The sequence below is a fragment of the Silene latifolia genome, chromosome 4 (assembly GCF_048544455.1).
Source record: "Silene latifolia isolate original U9 population chromosome 4, ASM4854445v1, whole genome shotgun sequence".
Classification (NCBI taxonomy): domain Eukaryota; kingdom Viridiplantae; phylum Streptophyta; class Magnoliopsida; order Caryophyllales; family Caryophyllaceae; genus Silene; species Silene latifolia.
Window position 1 is genome coordinate 18,566,485 of NC_133529.1, and position 20,833 is coordinate 18,587,317.

A 20,833-nucleotide genomic window follows, 5' to 3' on the forward strand; every position below is an offset into this window, starting at 1 on the left:
TGAGGTAAGCTGAAGCCACCGGCTATCAAACCACTTCGAAAGAGTTGGACAAGAATGTCTAATAGACGCCATGAAGTCGGCAATCTTATTAGCTTTACGAAAGGATGAAGAATGTCCAATGACTATAATTGTGTTGATGAGGACGATAATGATGTGGCATTTTGTACGGATGTAAAATTCGAAGGATGAAAGGCGAGAAAGAACGAGGAAAGGTTTCTCGACGACAACGTACTAAAGCAAAAAGGGAAATCTTGAAATAAAAGACATTATATACGAGCTAATATTTCTTGTTTATTTACTCTGAGTATGTTGTAATTTGTAAGTTGGAGAGATGGTTTTTTATACATTTATCCTACCTGTTTAATTTTTATGTATTTTTTCGTACTCATTGTTAATTGTGACTCAACATGTTTTTTCATTTGGTACATATTTATATAACAATCGTACCTATTTTATCTAATATTGTAACCACTTTTATTAGTACCTCATATATTAGTTTACATATCCATTTTATTAATTTTTTGCACCATTTTCTTCAATCATTTTATAGACCGTCTCTCACTAAGTTTATTGAGAGACTGCCTCACAGGAAACTTGTTGGCGGGGGCGAAGCCAGGATCTAATATGTGGGGTAGCGAAGTTTTTGTTACATTTCTTTAATTTATTGAAAGAAACGCAAATAAATCTGGAGTATATTTTTTTTTATAATAATCGTATTTTTCAATTTGAGAAGACTAGTTATTTTCGCGCTTATTGCTTTTGAGGTGTTTCTTGCGCCTGAGCCCTAGGGCTCTAGTAGTTTAGTACTTATTAGTGAACAATTCGATACGATTAAGTGTTACGGACAAAAGTGACATAATTTGTAATTTATAACCAAAAAAATTTATACGTCCTTATTCTCCATCGTTTGTGAGTGATTAGAAAGGAAGTAATTAACAAGTACTACATCTGGCTCAACAAATTCTTTACGTCTTATTAATTATGATCCTTACAAATGAAATGTAAATTACTACCCAAAAAAAACAAATGAAATGTAAAGAATATGCTAAGATGGAGGGAGTAATAATTTGTAACTAATGTAGTCGTATATAATAAATAATGCTAAATACTTGATTGTTATTTTTTCATAATGTAAATTATTGAATAAGTTAGTAATGAATAATATAAAATTAGGGAAACAAAAACCCCATTGCAGCGAAATCATTCAATACAAACATTGTCATGATGGCTGATGATGTGAAGGAAAAAGAAAAACAAGTAAAAATGCACCTAGTGCGGATCAAACACGAGTAGTATTGGAAGAAGCCCATAAGACAAGTCCACAGCCTTACCAGTACAATATCCATATACTGTTTGTCACTTTTATGGTGGTATATGTAGGGTAATATCCGTATAAAACCCCTTAAAATTAAGGACTATAACGTCATTTATCATGTGATTAATGGTCATAAACGAAAAACAAGAGAAATGATAAAAGAATAAGAATCAACCTCGGGTCCTATGAGAATTCGGCCTAAGAACAGAAATCAAAGTAGATTTCCTCCTAATCGTTGCACCCAAGATCGTCTGAGACTATGCCCTTTGTGCTAGAAATTGCTCTTTGATTGCCTTGCAATATTGAGAGAGCCTTTTGTGAGTTTTCTGATGTGAGATCTAGGATTTCAGAGAGAATGCTCCAAAACCCTAAGTTTTCTACAAATGAAAAATGATTAGGTCAAAAGGAGAGAAGGTCTCTCCTTTTGTTCATTTCGGTCGACCGTGAGGTAGCTCGGGGAGGGAGTGGGCTTTCCACTTTCTCCTTATTTAACTCGTGGTCCGGCTCATTTCGCTAAATGTATATGACGGGTTTTAATTATAAATCGTCACTCGTTATCGGATAATAAAACATCGACTAGTAACATGAATTAGTCGACATATTAATACTTGTCCGACAATGACAATATTGTATAATTAATTAATTCAATATACATTAATTAAATATAATTGTTTATATTCAATTTACGAATTAACTGCTTAATTCACCTTAGCCATTATTATTTAATCCGTATTAAATAATTATCTCAACACCGCGTTTGACTAATTATTAGTCAATAACTCCGACTAACCGCTTAGTCATATTAGGCATCAACATGACTGTATTTTCATACCGTCACATCTCTCAAACGTAACCTATAGGTGTGACTTTTAGGGACCAGTTGATCACCGCCATCAGTATGACAATAACGTCAAACTTATCTAGCAAGCCAACCGTTATTGATAAACGTGGACCAACTGATAATAATACAAAAGTATACCCTTTGATCCTTTTAGAGATTTATATGTTATTGCACTAACTGTGGAGGACACCAGCCCCAACAAGCTCCCACTTGTCCGTACAAGTGTACGTGCAATAACCGATTCTCATATCCATTTAAAATTTCTCCCACTCAATGTAAAGCAATTTGCAGATCCGTATCCGCAAAGGTCGTATTTTACAATCGATCTGTATCAAGAGTGGTTTCCCCGACTAGAGAGTAACTTAACTGATAAAACGAATCCGTATTCGAGCATGGCCATGCATTTCGATTCTGACTCCTCGAGTGGCCCCGAGAAATATCGAGTACACGATAAAGGCCTGAACATTTCCTTCAACTCGACTCCTGCCGATCTAAGCACGACATGAAATGACCCAGAAAAAAACTACTTGGCCCTATTCGATTACGAATGACCGTGAGAAAGAAATCAAAGTCACCCAAAATCTGTCTTAGTCTCAAGAGACAGTCGATAGTCAAAAGAATCGACTCTTAGGATCACCATGGAGGTCCTATCCACGACCTGGCACCGAATGTTATAAAACATTTAAGACTCCACGTCGTTGTCACAATTGTGTCCTACGAGATATCCGTATAACTCGCCTCTCGTGATTGGTCACCAACCGTTTGACTTATGGCTCGTTGAACCCACCATCAACCAACGTCACAAAATAATTGCCACAGTTATCAGCTCACGTGGGCAATTAAGGACCATAATATAATGTTCGTTCAGTTCACTTTGTGGTGTTCAAAAATTGTCGTACAACTCCACATGAAAAACAAAATATATAAATATCAAAACGATGATGTCGTATAGAGTACACAAGAAAATGAATCTAATCCATAAAAGAGTACTACAACTCAGGAACACGTTTAATTCCCATGGAATTAACATGTCCTTCATGCTTATCTTGTCGTAATGGTTTAGTGAGAGGATCTGCTATATTATCATCTGTAGCAATCTTTTCTATCACCACCTCCTTTTGCTCCACGTAATCACGGATTAGATGAGCTTTCCGTTGTACATGTCTAGACTTGTTGCTAGACTTAGGCTCCTTAGCTTGGAAGATGGCACCTCTATTGTCGCAATAGATGGTGATCGGGTCATTCGAACTAGGCACTACGGATAGTCCTTGTAAGAATTGACGCATCCATATCGCTTCCTTTGCGACTTCGCACGCGGCATAGTACTCGTACTCGTCGTAGAATCTCTTTGTAACACTTTGTTTGGAACTCTTCCGGTGATGCAAAGCACCATTAAGAGTAAAACGAATCCGACCGAGATTTTGAGTCATCTCGATCCGTTTGGAAGCTAGCATCTGCATAACCGGTTGCGCATAGCTTTTGAGCGCCTCCATAAGTCAATGCCCAATCTTTAGTCCTCCGTAGATACTTAAGAATGTTCTTGATGACCATCCAATGTGATTCACCGGATCTTTGTTGGAATCGACTTGTCATACTCAATGCATATGCCACGTCCGGACGTGTGCATATCATGGCATACATGATTGATCCTATAGCCGAAGCATAAGGAATCCGGGTCATGCGCTCTTTCTTTTCCGGTGTCTCGGTGCCCGAGACTTGCTCAAATGCACCCCGGAGCCATAGGAAGGAACCCCTTTTTGGAGTTAGTCATCTTTGAATCTCTCTAGAATCTTGTCTATATAAGACTCGATCGAGAGATAACATCCGACGTGATCTATCTCGATAGATACGGATGCCCAAAATTCTTTGTGCTTCACCCAGATCTTTCATCTGGAAATGGTTCTTCAACCATACTTTTACCGAAGTTAAGAGAGGTATGTCATTCCCAATCAGGAGTATGTCATCAACATACAATATTAGGAAGACAATCTTGCTCCCACTGGTCTTGATATATAGACATGGTTCCTCGAACGATCGAGTAAATCCATTTTCTTTTATCACTTGGTCGAAACGATGATTCCAACTCCGAGAAGCTTGCTTAAGTCCATAAATGGAACGCTTAAGCTTGCACACTTTCTTAGGATGTATGGGATCGATGAAACCTTCGGGTTGTACCATGTACAACTCTTCCTCCAAAAATCCGTTTAAGAAGGCGGTTTTCACATCCATCTGCCAAATTTCATAGTCATGAAAAGCGGCAATCGCTAAGATAATCCGAATGGAACGCAGCATGACCACGGTTGCAAAAATTTCATCGTAGTGCAAACCTGGCACTTGGGTGAAACCTTTAGCAACTAGTCGTGCTTTATAGATATCTTGTTGACCTTCCACATAATGTTTTATCTTGTAAAGCCATTTGCATTGAAGGGGACGAACCTTAGCAGGCAAGTCAACAAGATCCCATACGTTGTTCTCATACATGGAGTCCATCTCGGATTGCATGGCCTCAAGCCATAGCTTTGAGTCGGAACTAGTCATGGCACCTTTATAGGTTGCGGGTTCACTACTCGTTAAGAGCAGAATGTCATCTATGTCATGTTCCTCGACCATACCAATGTATCTGTCCGGAGGAATAGAAACTCTACCCGACCTCCTAGGTTCCTCAGGAATATTAACCGCAGCCGGGATTGAAGGAACTGGTTCCTCCAATGGTTGCTCGGCATTTGGTTCTGGAATCTCCGACAACTTGAAGGTTCTATTACTTTTCGCGTTCTCGAGAAACTCCTTCTCTAAGAATGTCGCACTAGCCGCAACAAATACACGTTGTTCGGTTGGTGAATAGAAGTAATGACCAAATGTTCCTTTAGGATAATCTATAAAGTATGTCTTGACCGATCGCGAACCGAGCTTATCCTCGTGTCTCCACTTGACATAAGCCTCGCAGCCCCAAACCCGTATAAAGGACAAGTTGGGGACCGTTCCCTTCCATAGTTCATATGGAGTCTTGTCAACAGCTTTAGACGGACTTTGGTTAAGTATTAGAGCGGTGAAGAAGAGCATAACCCCATAATGAATCGGCAATACGGTGTGACTCATCATGGATCGAACCATATCAAGTAGTGTTCGATTTCTCCGTTCGGACACACCATTCAACTGTGGTGTTCCAGGTGGAGTTAACTGTAAGACAATCCCACAGTTCTTAAGGTGTTGATCAAACTCGTGTGAAAGATACTCGCCACCACGGTCTGATCGTAGTGTTTTAATCTTTCTACCCAGTTGGTTCTGACTGTTCGGTATTCTTTGAATTTCTCAAAGGACTCACTTTTATGCTTCATTAAGTAGACATAGCCATATCTACTTAAATCGTCCGTGAAACTGATGAAATACCTATAGCCTTCTCGTGCGGTGATTGACATAGGTCCACACACATCCGTGTGTATGAGTCCTAATAGGTCGCCAGCGCATTCCAACACCTTTGAAGGAAATTCGAGTCATCTTGCCAATGAGACATGATTCACACGTGCCAAATGATTCAAAATCAAAGGCCGAGATAGCTCCATTCTGTATGAGCTGTTTAACGCGTTTCTCATTAATGTGTCCCATACGGCAGTGCCATAGATAAGTTTGATCTTTGTCACCTACCTTTAACTTCTTATTCATTACGTGCAATATTTCGGTGGTCTGATCTAAAACATAAATTCCATTCATGGAGACTGCCTTGCCATAAATCATATCGTGTAATGAGAAAATGCAGCTATTATTCTCTATTACAAATGAAAAACCAAGTTTGTCAAGTGCGTAAACCGAAATAATGTTTTTAGCTAGACTGGTACATAATAGCGATTATATAAAAATAACTCAAATCCGCTAGGAAGTCTGGATCACATATGTTCCCCTCGAGACGGCAGCCACTCGTGCTCCATTCCCGACACGCAGTCCACCTCACCCTTTACGAGGGGTTCGATGTTTGAGCCCCGCACATGATTGCATAGATGAGAACCACAACCAAGTATCTAGTACCCAAGTTCCGTAACTTGCATGGTTAATCTCAATCATATGAATAAAAGTAGAAGAAGAAGAAGAAGACATACCAACAGGAGTAACGCGACCTGCTTTTATGTCCTCATGGTATACAGAACATGTACGCCTCCAATGCCCAATCTTGTGGCAATGGTGGCATTCCATGTTACCGGTCTTGCTCTTTGTCGCGCTTGGTGAGGTGCTCGACTCACCAGGCCCACTCTTACCCGATCCCGACTTCTTAAACTTGGCTTGCCTCCTCGCTAGGTCCGCCCGAGCTTTGCCCTTACCCTTGCCCTTGTTTGACACAACGAGAACATCCTGTTTCAGGCTCCCACTAAACTTCATGTCCTTCTCGGTGCCTACGAGAAGGGAGTGTAGTGCATGAGGACTCTTCTTCAAATCATTCATATAGTAATTGGCTCTAAAGAGCGCAAAACCATCGTGGAGTGAATGAAGCATGCGGTCAATCACGATGTTCTCACTGATCTTACAATCAAGTGCCTCCAGTTTCTCAACATTCTCAATCATGCTGAGAATGTGTGGGCTAACCGGTTGGCCCTTCTGGAGTTTCGCCTCAAAGAAGCGACAGGTATGCTCATAGGTCACGATTCTCGGTACTTTCGAGAATTCCTTAGTGAGCGTGGTGAAAATATTGTTTGCACCTTGGGCTATGAAGCGTTTCTGCAAATTGGATTCCATTGCAAAAATGAGTACGTTCTTTATCGCACCCGCTTCCATGACGAAATCGCTATACGTGGCGATCTCGTTAGCTCCAGCCGTGGGGCCTGGGTTTGGCGGGATGGGCTCGTCGGATATTTGAGCTTCCGTCAGAATGGCAAGATTCCGTAATGCCGCCTCCCGTCCGCGAAGTTTGATCCATCATTCTTGATCTAGTAGATCGATTTCATCCGATTCATGAAGATCCGGCCAGGACTCACGGTCCAATGTGGCACTTGGCATTGGGTCGTTCATACGGCCAGCCATTTTGTTATTAGTAGTTTAAATGATCGTGTTCTACACTGAAAAAGAAAGGAAAAACAAAACGAAATAAGCAACTCATCGAGGTGATTTAAGTCTATTTAAAATTCATTTTAACGTGTAGACTCATTGCACTTGTATAATCGATCTACCTCAAGAATTATACAAATGATCCCAAGACTCAATTTCCGTAAATTGATAAGCCAACTGTTTGGCTAGTTCTACCGTTAGAACTCTTGGTCGATAGATTTCCGTAAATCCTATCTTTAGTCCACCATAATCACAGGATCGTACGAGTGACCATAGTGTTGAGATAAAATAGGTCAATCAGTTCCAACTTACCCGATGTAGAAGGGGTCATATTATGCCTACCGACGAAGAAGGGATTCATTGGAGTTTGACCTATAAAGACTATTCTCAATTTTTGGTTATACGAGGAAGATCCCATCAACTTAGTTTTAATTCATTTAAAGTGAACGAAAATCTAGCATTACGTGAATGAATTAACCTAGGTGATGGCTTATTAAGTCCGTGTGACATCTGTATGTCATAGAAAACTAACGCGCAACCTCTACATGAGTCAGTTTTCATGCAAATATTAGGTGGTTTGGTTTTAGGCGGAATATGATGCAAACTATCGTTATGATGAAAAACATAAAACAAAATTAAAACGTAAATAAAAGTCCTAGTGTGGCCTATCCTAGCAAGATAAACATAATACAACTTTGGAATCCACCGTTGGACCCGAGAAGCTTGTCTTGATGTTCCATCTTGATCCATGCAGCGGGAGTGAGCATCCGATCTCCATCTTCGGTCTTCTCAAAATTACAATTTAAAATTTACAAAAATAAACCTATTTACATTCTAAATTAAAACTGTAATTACAAGGAAAAATCCAAAACGGAGATGCGAGATCTCAAAATACAACCAAGACCGTGTTCCATCATTACGGTAACACGTTCTACTAAGGCCACACTAAGTTACAACCGTTTGTAAAATTAAATACGTAATAAAAAAATATTCATGGCATTCAAAAGTAACGATAAATAAAAGATGCATCAACTAAAACAAAATTTATTCGTGACATAATTCCGTAATTATGTTAAATTTATCCAAACCACCTTTTAACGATTAAAATTATGTGACAAAACCGCTTTTATCATCTAAATTCTTAATCCATTACAATTCGTTATTTTAAATCGCTTTAAAAATAACTAAATGGTACGTGTGTGAACCGTTTCACAATCAAGCGAGTGCACAATATCCGTATAATGTATATTTTATGGCCAAAAGAAAATAAAACACAAATTTTTTTTTCTTCACGGCTGGACCGAGAGCAAAACAACAAAAAAAATTTTTTTTTCTTCTTTCAGCGGCGGGACAAGTAACGAATTGAGAGAGCAAAACAAATCCGAAACAAAATCGATTTGACAAAATAAAACCAATTGCAATTTAAACCTAATCCGTGTTAAATTAAATCTACAATTGACAAAACCTTAACATATTGCTATAATGACCGATTATAATAACAATATGCAAAAACAAATCGAAAACAAAACCAAACAAAAGATCAGTTCGGCCGACTGTATACAACATCACAAAACAGTTCGGCCGAACGGTTTTCAAGGCAAAAAAAAAAAATTATCGATTCAAATCGTTTTATGAAAATCACGATGAAAAAATTACGTGGCCTCGCTCTGATACCACTTATAGGGTAATATCCGTATAAAACCCCTTAAAATTAAGGACTATAACGTAATTTATCATGTGATTAATGGTCATAAACGAAAAACAAGAGAAACGATAAAAGAATAAGAATCAACCTCGGGTCCTATGAGAATTCGGCCTAAGAACAGAAATCAAAGTAGATTTCCTCCTAATCGTTGCACCCAAGATCGTCTGAGACTATGCCCCTTGTGCTAGAAATTGCTCTCTGATTGCCTTGCAATATTGAGAGAGCCTTTTGTGAGTTTTCTGATGTGAGATCTAGGATTTCAGAGAGAATGCTCCAAAACCCTAATTTTTCTACAAATGAAAAATGATTAGGTCAAAAGGAGAGAAGGTCTCTCCTTTTGTTCATTTCGGTCGACTGTGAGGTAGCTCGGGGAGGGAGTGGGCTTTCCACTTTCTCCTTATTTAACTCGTGGTCCGGCTCGTTTCGCTAAATGTATATGACGGGTTTTAATTATAAATCGTCACTCGTTATCGGATAATAAAACATCGACTAGTAACATGAATTAGTCGACATATTAATACTTGTCCGACAATGACAATATTGTATAATTAATTAATTCAATATACATTAATTAAATATAATCGTTTATATTCAATTTACGAATTAACTGCTTAATTCACCTTAGCCATTATTATTTAATCCGTATTAAATAATTATCTCAACATCGCGTTTGACTAATTATTAGTCAATAACTCCGACTAACCGCTTAGTCATATTAGGCATCAACATGACTGTATTTTCATACCGTCACATCTCTCAAACGTAACCTATAGGTGTGACTTTTAGGGACCAGATGATCACCGCCATCAGTATGACAATAACGTCAAACTTATCTAGCAAGCCAACCGTTATTGATAAACGTGGACCAACTGATAATAATACAAAAGTATACCCTTTGATCCTTTTAGAGATTTATATGTTATTGCACTAACTGTGGAGGACACCAGCCCCAACAGTATATTGTCTTTTTTTTTTTTTTTTTTTTTTTTTTTGGAAGAGTAAGCTTTCATTGATAATTAAAACTTCATGTCCCTTTACAACATTTTATAAGGTAATGACTCTATCACCTTACTTCTCACATAACATACTCACCCATTGCATAACATGCCTATTGGTACTTATAAAATTCATGCTAGTAAACCTCATTCTCACATCAGTTTTCACTTGAGCTACTAGGATCTCAAGCCTAGTAATAGTTAAATCCAATCTGCTTTTATTCCTACTCCACCAAAGCTGAGTCATCAGGCTAGCTATAATCATGGCAACCCCTATCTTCCTGCCCCTGCTTCTATGCCTCCATGAATCCACCACTCAATACATTGTTGTCTAGGGAGTTGTACAACACACCATCTGCTGACTAGTTCCCTGCACTTGCTGCTATAGATACATTTAAAAAACAAATGGTCATGGCTCTCTTGTTCCAACCCGTATAAGTAGCAAACATTATTCTGAATGATCTGCATTTTCCATAGCCTGTCTTGTGTCAAAAGCCTTTCCTGAGCAATGAGCCAAATAAAGAACTTATGCCTAGGCACAATCCACCTCACTGTCATCAGAGGAGCCTAGGACACCTCTGGTTCATCAGGTCGTAGGAATAGATAACCCTGCTGAACTATGTACCCCCCTGCCATTCTGTGAGTTCCATAGAAGAGATGATGTAAAACAGTCTTAACTTGGCAAATTTTACGCCAAGCCCAACTGCATTTAATGCTTGGTGTATAATTCTTCCAATCACACCTCTTAATATAGACTGAATGTACCCACTTCACCCAAAGATGATCAGCTTTCTGTTCAATCCACTACACATATTTCCCAAGGTAAGCAATATTCCAGTCTAACAGCTTCTTCAACCCAAGGCCACCCTGCTTAATGGGCTTACATACATCATCCCAAGCTACCAGAGCAGGTCCCTCTTTCTATTCAGCACCGTGCCATAAAAATTTCCTACATATAGATTCAATCTTGCTAATGACAGTCTTAGGCAAGATAAAAATCCTAGCCCAGTAAGAATGCAATGTGTTCAAGACAGACTTGATAAGAACCAGCCTGCCAGAGTAAGAAAGTTTCCTAGCACCCATGCTTCTAATCCTGTCAACCACCCTTTCCACCAAACAATGACAGTCCAAGACAGATAACCGTTTAGCTGACACATTCACACCCAAGTATCTGAATGGAAGTGTACCTTGTTTCATCCCAGTTGCAGCTTCCACCTCCTTAATCAGTTGCACATCCAATCCATTACAGTAGAAATTGGATTTAGCCTTGTTCGTAACCAAACCAGAAGCCTTAGAGAAGAAATTAAAGGCATTTAGCATCAACTCAATACTCTTCCTATCACCTTTACAGAACATAATAAGGTCATCAGCAAAACAAAGATAGTTTAAGCTAATGCTCTTACATAAAGGGTGATGTCTGAACATGTTGTGCCTCTGTATGACTCCCAAAATCCTACTGAGATACTCAACACAAATCGTGAAAAGCAGAGGAGATAAGGGATCCCCTTGTCTTAGGCCTCTTTTCTCATGGAAGAAGCCAAAGATTTCCCCATGTAAAGCTATGGAGTAAGCTGGGGTAGTCACACATTGCATAATAAGAGCATGGTTTGATCAGGAAAATCTAAGGCAGTTAACATCTCCTGAATAAAATCCCAATCCACTGAGTCATAGGCCTTCTGAAGGTCTAATTTCATCAATAATCTAGGAGAGCATGCTCTTCTCTTGTACAACCTAACGAGGTCCTGACAAATTAAGATGTTCCCAACTATGTCCCTCCTTTTGATGAACGCACTCTGAGAACCACTAATGATCTCAGGCAGGATATCACTCAACCTATTACAAATTACCTTTAAAAGGCATTTATAAATGGTGTTGCAGCAAGCAATTGGTCGAAATTGGATAACATTTTTAGAAATTTCGACCTTTGGCACTAAAGTAATGACTGTGGCATTACATTGCTTCAATACTTTACTTTTGCTGAAAGCATCCCTTATTGCTCCACTGACATCCTTCCCCACAATGTGCCATGTATCCTTGAAAAACTGACTACTATACCCATCAGGGCCAGGTGCCTTGTTTCCAGGGATGTCAAACATGGCTTCCTTGATTTCTGCATCAGTGAGAGGGGCAATTAATCTCACTCTATGTTCAGCAGTTAGACATTTTACCGTTCTTACAATTGACTGCTTAACACGATCCACATGTTTAGAATCACCTAGAGAGACTTATAGAACTCCTCAAAAGCATTCTTAATGTTATCAGAGAAGAGGCATTCTTGTTGTCTCATGTCTTTGACCCTGTGCACTCTATTCTGACTTCTCCTCCTTTTAATTGCAGAATGAAAGCGAAAGAAGTGTTCTCATCACCCTCGCAGCCCAAGCCATTTTGGCTTTCTGACTAAGATACATATTCCTGGCCTTTCTTAATTCCATTAACTCAGCAGCATAAACTCTTTCAGAATGACACAACTCACTATTTAAAGGGTCTTGTGCCAACTTCATTTGAAACTCTTTAAGAGCAGTCTCAGTAACATTAGTAAGGTTTTCAATGTCACTGAACTGCTCTTTGTTAAGTTTCTTAAACTCTCCTTTGAACACCTTCAAATTAGTGACCACTCTATACATAAGGGTCCCCTGAACATCTGTTTCCCAGCACCTACTCACAATACTGTCAAAGTCTTTAGCTAAAGCGCACATCTTATAATATTTGAATGGCTTTGGCTTTTGTAAAGTTTGACTCTCAAAATTGATTAAGCAAGGACAGTGGTCAAATAATCCCTCAGGAAGAAAATTTGCCACACTGTCAGGGTAATCATTAATCCAATCATCATTCACTAAGACTCGATCAACTCTACTATAAACTCTCTCCCCAGTCTTATGCTTGTTATTCCACGTGAAAAAAGCACCAATTGCCTTAAGATCAAACAACTGACAATCATGAATGACCTCAGCTAAAGGAACAATGTCAGCTCTTGTTACCTTAGCCCCACCAATGCGTTCATCAATACTCATAGCATTAAAGTCCCCACAGACCATCCAAGGGCCTAAGATAGACCTTTGATACTGCCTGAGACAACTCCATAAGCTCTCCCTCTCAGCTGCTTTGTTAAGCCCATAAACCAATGTGAAACAAAAACTCTTCCTCCTAACTTTATCATAAATCTCAGTATGAATGACTTGATCAGTCATATCCTTCACATTAACAGTAAACAACACTGGATCCCATAATAGCCAAATTCTACCTCCACTGTGTAAGCTAGAATTAGTACAAATAGACCAGTTGTCACACAAATTATTCTGAACTTGGAGCCATCTATGACTCTTTATTTTTGTTTCCACTAATCCAAACAAACCAACTTTATTTTGGTTAAGAAACCTCTTTATTTCATATTGTTTATTAATACTATTTAAACCGCGAACATTCCAGAAACCACAGCTACTCATTATCACTTTAGATTCTGTTGCACTCCACTTTTTCAACAAGCCTATTTCGTGTCTTCTGAATAGAATGACTCAAAGCATCCATGAAACTCAGACCCCCTGGAGTAAAGACTCTTCTCTCGCCAGTTTCCTGTCTCATCAGCCTAGTAAGAATCCTTTTAGGCATAGACTGTTCTACCACGGGTTTGAGGACAACCACATGTGTAACAATCCCAATATTAGTTGGAGAAGCACTCTTCTGAGCAGGTTCCTGCACAGGCCTCTTCTGCTGATCTGGTGTTACCACCTTCTGGTTGGGTACCATTTTAACAACCTTCTGATTCCCAGGGACAGCAACTTTGGGCTTCCATATTTTAGTCACAGGTTTAGCTTCCCTCTTTGTGCATTTTGCAGCAGCATGCCCCATCCCTTTACAAGTTGCACATGTAATAAGGAGCCAATCATACATCACCTTGACAGCCTGCTGCTTGTCATTCTCATCAATGAAACCAATCTCAGTAGGGAATTCTTAGTCCACATTCACCTCCACCATAGTTCTAGCATAACCTAAAAAATCCCGATGCTGAGTAGCTTCATCACTCTTAACATACGTACCCACAGCACTGCTAATTTTCCTCAAACATTCAGATCCCCAAAATTTAACATCTAAACCATACATTTTAATCCAGATAGGAACACATTTAACGTCATGTTTCACTAATTCCATGTCAAGTTCACATGCTTTCACAATAACTGGTTTATTATCAAAAATTAGATGACCATTATTCAAAACAATTTGTTGCTTCTCCTTAGTCTTAAATCTTACCAAAAAAATTCCATTAGGCATGAATGCTATTTTATCCACCCCATACCCCTGCCATATCCGTTTTACATATTTAGTAAGTACAGAGCTAGGTGGATGAGCACCTAGAATGTAACACACAACAGCAGTAGACCAGAAATTGATCTCACCAGCAACATCCTCCTTGGTTAAACGAAGCAATGGTTGAACTGGTGTCGTCTGTTCTACCGCTTGTTGAGGGATTGCATCATTCTCCGGTTCATGCTCATCCTCCTCCACAATCAATTCAAGGTCAGATTCGAAGTCGTCAGATGAAAAACGAAGATGTCGTGGGGTTTCCCCTTATTGAATCGAAGATCAACTACATTTTTTTGGGTTTTTTTAGATGATTGTGCTGAAATTGAAGGATTTTTGTTGTTCTTCCTATTTCGAGCCATGTTGCGTCAGAAACGTTAGAATTAGGGAGAATTTCCTCTCTTTAGTTTCTCTCTCATCCTTTTTTTTATATTGTCTTATATCTATATTACAGCTGGGGTAGCTAATCTTCATCTTCCTCGCTATTTTTTTCTGGGTTTGGGGTAGCAGCGGCTACCCCTTGCTACTCACTAGCTTTGCCCCTGCTTGTTGGTAGTAATAAAGAGATCATATGTTAAACTTATTGAGAGACCGTCTATCCGGAGACTTGTTTGTAGTAAAAAGATCATACGTTATGTCTTTTTTTTATTCGATGTAGCACTCTATATGATTACACCTCCATCCAATCATTGTATACCTTTTCTATTTTTATTCGATAATAATGAGCACATTATTATGGAAAATGAGTTAGCGCCACCTGGTGGCGCCCAATCTCGGCGCCACCCTCTCATAAGTAATAAATGTGGACCCCCAAAATAATTGATAAATCCCATAAAATAAGTGGGGACCTCAATAATAAGGAGTGCATGTGAGAAGGTGGCGCCGAAATTGGGCGCCACCCGATGGCGCCGTATCATTATCCATTATTATTTGTCAATATACCTGATACCTCATATTACATGAGGTACGGTGACACGGTGTTTGATAAGTGATAAATTGTACTCCCTCCGTCCCGGTCAATTGTTGTCATTTGGTTTTGGCACAAAGACCAAGAAAAGAGGAAAAGATCAATTACAAAATGACAAGTGGAACAAATTGAGTGTAAATGTTCAAATTACTCATCAAATTCATTCTTAAAATAGAAAGGACAACAATTCACTGAGACACCCTAATATGAAAAATGACAATAAATAACCGGGATGGAGGGAGTATACAATTCCAATCAAATCTAGTAAAGCATGTCAGTTTAACGTTGGCACAATCAAACCAATTCCAACGCTAATATAATTTTCGGTTAAAGCAAATTTGTTATAAAGAAGAAAGCGGAAACTAAGTACGATGATATAATACATCAGATGTAAATTTGTAATTCGGGAAATCGAAATCACTAATCAAAAAAACTTTTACAATCTAATACGGAATACTAAATAAACATATGCATGCTCTATGACTTCTTCCATTCCATTTCATTCCGTCTTGTTGAACCAAACCACCTGAAAAATGCCCTAAATCCTAGAGGACAAGCTCAAAGCAGAAAGAGAAGTATGAATAACAATAGGACTTCGAACATTGTGGGTCCCATCAGATAATACTAATTCTGCAGTCAAACGTCTCCATACAGCTTCACCAGCAACTTTGACTTTAAAGTATTTGGCTTTTTTAACCGGGTTAAATCTTAATACAGAGGGTGAAACTGTCACTGTAACATCTTTTTCACTGACATAAGGCACTGTTATATTGTAAACAGAGTTCGGATCACCCACATTTGTTACCTTTCTTTGAAACCAGATTTTAAATTGACGAAACGGTTTGACTACCGACACCAATGCTGGGTAGTTGAAATCCCTGGGCGGTAATCGGGTTGAATTAGAGACGGGTTCATAGGCGGGTTTACCCGTAATCATACTCACTTTGGTTGCATTGTAGCCAATTCTGTAAAGAAGGGTAACGTAGTCTGTTTTCGAAATATTGTAAACTAGTCCCGGATCCACGGCTAATATCGGATCTATGTGACCTGACCCGAATGCAAATTCTGCTTCTTGATTTGCGGCATAATCCGTATCTAATGACCATGCTACATACAACAAGAACAGGAGAACAAGAGTTAGCTCAAGTGATACCCAGCCATAAAGTTGGGGTTCGATTCTCACCAGCGACATAATGCGCTCATTTGAACCAGAAAAAAAACATACAACAAGAACAACAACATTATCTGATACTCTTTTATGGTAATTTTGAACTAATGAGCGCACTATGTCGCTCATTTGAACAAGAGAACAAGAGTTAGCTCAAGTGATACCCAGCCATGAAGTTGGGGGTTCAATTCTCACCAGCGACATAGTGCGCTCATTTGAACCAATAAAAAACATACAACAAAACAACAACATTATCTGGTAACCAGCCATGAAGTTGGGGGTTCGATTCTCACCAGCGACATAGTGTGCTCATTTGAACCAATAAAAAACATACAACAAGAACAACATTATCTGGTACTCTTTTATGGTAATTTTGAACTAATGAGAGGTTTGCAAAAGACGATTAATTACCGGTAGTCATAAGAGCGGATTTAATAGCAGAAGGAGACCAATGTGGGTGAAATGATTTAACATAAGCAGCTGCACCAGCTACATGTGGGCAAGACATAGACGTTCCGGATAATATCTCGTAACCATTTGGTGTCGCGGCTAGAACTTCAACTCCTGGTGCGGTTACGTCAGGCTGAACGAATCGTTTAATTACAAACAAAGAAGCAAAAAAATGATATTTCAAAGAATAAATTGCGAGAATTAGGGGCTGAACGAATCGTTTAATTACTTTCATGATTTCCGGTAAAATTGTGTTGGGTCCTCGTGACGAGAAGGAAGCCACAGTTATTACTTGAGCTTTGATTTCTGTACTCTTATGAATGGTAGCTTTTATTGACCTGTATGTTTATCGCATTCATATATGATAAGATAACACGAAATTATTCGTAATGGTTAACGTACTACTCCGGTCTGCGGACGTACCTTTTGTTAGCCTTGTAATTCTTAAGAACCTCGAAGTCCACTTCGGGTATCAATGCGTCAGTTACAGAAGATTGGGAAGAGGAATCATCGCCTGTAATTTCGGGGTAAATCAAACCGGCAACAGGCACTCTCGACAGTCGTTCGCTATCGTTACCATTGATTCCGAGACCGTATGATTTATCGCACATAATGATGTTGCTCTCTAGTATTGAATTGTTCAAACAATCTGCAAGGTTACAAATTCTGTACCACAATATAATTTCACAATATTAGCTCAATTCTCGCCCTCGAAACGGGTACAACTCATAGGCCCCGTTTGGCAAACGGCAAAAGCAGATTCATAATAGCGGATAACGTTAGCAGAATACGGTTAGCAGATTTTTAGTAGCAGGTTTGACTATCAAATTAAATTAGCAGATTAAGAAAGGGTGTTTGGTAATTAGTATTATAGGATAATTAGAATGATTTCATGAATAAACTGAATATGCTAATACAATATGCTGCTAATAGCAGCATATTCAAAAATAGTAGATCACATAAAAATAGTAGATTGATTGGTCAACCTACTAATTAGTCCGGAATCTACTAATTTTACTCGATATGTTGTTTACCAAACAGAGCCTATATCATTACGATATATATTAAGAAGTTAGGATTTGGGACTCGAAAACTAGAATGAAGAACTTACTTAGCGTTATCAATGTCACAGTCGGGAGTAACCAAATCCTCGCCATAGAGTACGGGGAGATTGCTTGAAGTGTATCGATTTATAGAGGTACTCTATTTTTTTTTTTTATAAAAGCAAACCAAGTAGTTAGAAGCAGAACAAAATTGTAAAAGAACGTTTGTGGTAAAAACCGTTGTATATACAAGATTCGGAGTTGAAGCAACCAACCAAAAATGGCATAACATCATCAACAACCAGCTTGTTAACGATATGACGGTCCATTTTACTAGCAGCAACAGTAAGCAACCAAGGCGCGACACTAGTCGTTATACCAAATTTTCCATCATTACCTGTATATGGGAATTAAGGAGATGTTAATGCCTATAAATCGAACATTAATGCCTTCTACTCCCTCGGTCTCAAATTGGCGACTGTCCTAGGCAGTCGAATATATTAGTCGCCCGTGAACAGAATTCTTGTAGTGTAACTATAATGTAACCTTGCAAAGCTTTCTACGGAACCTCGAAAATCAATCATTGCATGAATCGCTAAGGATCTATAAGTCGAACATTAGTGCCTTCTACTCCCTCGGTCTCAATCTGTTTTATTTACTTTTTTTTTTTTTTCTGTGTAAGGGGTATTTTAATAAAAGTACAAATAATTAAGACCGAGGAAGTACCTGCAGCATGGACAGTCAGTATATTCTTGTCCATAGCGTGAAAAGAACCGAGAGCAAAGAAATCATCGACCAAGTCAGATGCTAACCCAGAGTGACCCAGGGAGAGGGATAGAATATCGACCCCATCAGCAATTGCATCGTCAAAGGCGGCTAAGACGTCATCTGCAAAGCAATCGATTTCACCACACACCTTGTAAACAGCAATCCTTGCAGAAGGGACAGCTCCCCGAGCTGTCCCTTCTGCAATTCCATCTAAGCTTGCCTTCCTTACCAGCATCCCAGCCACAGTGGATGCCGTGTGTGTTCCATGTCCATCGTGGTCCCTTGCTGTCTTGTCGTCCGTGTAGAATCGGGCCCCTATGATCTTCCTGCCATTTACGGCATTTGCCACATTACCAGCATCTCAACTTTCAAAAACTTGCTCTATTAGTACTTTCTCCGTCCCAGTCAATTATTCATCTTTGTTTTGTTCAAAGGATTTTAAATAACGGTAAATAAATGACTTAGACGGAAATAGTATACGAGACAAAATTAGGAAGTTACTTGTTGCAAGTGAAATTGAATCCTCCATCACACACACCCTTCCACTTCTCAGGGATCGGACCAAGTCCATCGTCATTGAAACTTTCTGATTCGGGCCAGATTCCTGTGTCGAATATACCCACGATCACATCACTTTCGACGTCTAGATTGCGCTTCACATTCTCAGTGAATCCCATGAAATCCCATGATCTTGTTGTATGAAGCTTCAGTTTTTTGTTGGGAAATACGGACACTACACCCTCCATGCCTACATTCACATAATTTTGACACAACTATTATTCGATTTCAATCAACCGTTAGCAACATTATGATTTCTTTCTCTGTTCATAATTAATTAATTTTACCTTGTATTGCTTCTTTCTCTTCATTGGTGAGCTTAGCTGAAAACCCATTGAAGCTCTTTGTATAGGTTCGAATCAACGAGCCGCTTATTGAACTACAAATGTCACAAGATCATCACGATATTATTTTGAATGAAAGAACATAATTTTGTTTTGTAAAGATTATTTTTTTCCTAGTTTCATGATGATATTATCAGTTCACCTTGTTAAGTTTCATTATTGGACCTAATTTGCCAATTGATTTTAGAATGAAATATTCTTAGACTTATAAAGTGTACTTTCTCTGCTCCATATAGACTCTAATAACACAATGTAATATAGTATCGCGGCTCATGGTTATGTTTTAGTATGATGAAGTAAGATAGGGCCTTTATTTGTCAGTTCACTTTATACTCCTAATTTTCTTATATGTGAGTGTCCTATATGAATAGATATATAATTTATCACTTTATAACTTAAAGGTTCTCCCACAATTATTAGTTATTAGTTATATAAGGGAAATACCCATGAGTTTATAAAGTGGAATTTCTCTTCTCCATTATAACACCGTGATATAACACACGCTCAATTTCAAGTTTAATTATGAATCCCCACTCATACCATATGCCTAGAAACCCTATCTTCTTTATATCGATCATCTGTTTTTCTTTTTCATTCTTTGTGAGTGTTATTAGTTAAAAGGTAAATATATAATCGAAAATGCGATAGAGTTTTCTAATTAAGCTACATGATGAGAAAGACAATCACGTTTTGGTCTTTTGAACTTGTTGGAGCAAACTAACATGGTGAGCGGATGGCGAATATTGATCATTGTCTGGTATGGAGCCCATGTACACTATATATTCCTGCAATTTTGTAAATATACAAGTATGATTTCATAATATTCGAGTTACCCAACACAAAAGTAAGTACTTCAAATGAATGATGTATAATATATATAACGAAAAAAACAAGAAAGTGTTATATTTTTATTTAAGGGTTTTATCGAGTTTATATATCAGCCAAAAGATTATATAAAGAAACATGACAACTCACTTGTGCATCTTCATTAGCCTTGCAATGGCTAAACCTTATTACCCCAACAAAACTGAGAAATAAGAAGACATGAAAAACACAAATTTGGTCATTTTCAGTCATGATAAAGACAGAAATTTTGTTGTTTCTTTTCGGTACATATGCATAAAATTTGTTTGTTCAATTAATATGGGAAACATTCCTTTATTTATAACATCAAACAAAAAAACGTTCACCATATTTCTATCCACTTAAAGAACATTAATTCAACTGGTTCAAGAAACAGTAATACTCAATAACATTAATTTAAAATCCTTTATTGCAATCACAAACGTAAAAAGACGACACAAACGTTTAATTCAAGGAGAAATAATTTTTTTAAAAAGAATAATTTAAAC

The 20,833-nt window shown here is 38.4% G+C and overlaps 2 protein-coding genes across 2 annotated transcripts; both read right to left on the reverse strand.

The window, feature by feature from the left end:
• Nucleotides 1-10,454: 10,454 nt before the first annotated feature.
• LOC141651181 (uncharacterized) lies at nucleotides 10,455-13,330 on the reverse strand. The gene is made up of 4 exons (XM_074458903.1): nucleotides 12,254-13,330; nucleotides 11,842-12,070; nucleotides 10,935-11,230; nucleotides 10,455-10,691 (listed from the first exon to the last, which is right to left on the reverse strand). The coding sequence occupies exons 1-4, from the start codon at nucleotides 13,328-13,330 to the stop codon at nucleotides 10,455-10,457; spliced, it is 1,839 nt and encodes a 612-aa protein (XP_074315004.1).
• Nucleotides 13,331-15,626: 2,296 nt separating this feature from the next.
• On the reverse strand, nucleotides 15,627-20,278 carry LOC141651182 (subtilisin-like protease SBT4.11). Its single transcript, XM_074458904.1, has 10 exons — nucleotides 20,169-20,278; nucleotides 19,425-19,516; nucleotides 19,081-19,327; nucleotides 18,538-18,905; nucleotides 18,087-18,208; nucleotides 17,880-17,971; nucleotides 17,192-17,434; nucleotides 16,998-17,106; nucleotides 16,730-16,901; nucleotides 15,627-16,257 (listed from the first exon to the last, which is right to left on the reverse strand). Exons 1-10 carry the CDS (start codon nucleotides 20,249-20,251, stop codon nucleotides 15,689-15,691), a joined length of 2,097 nt encoding a protein of 698 aa, XP_074315005.1. The 5' UTR covers nucleotides 20,252-20,278; the 3' UTR covers nucleotides 15,627-15,688.
• Nucleotides 20,279-20,833: the final 555 nt, after the last annotated feature.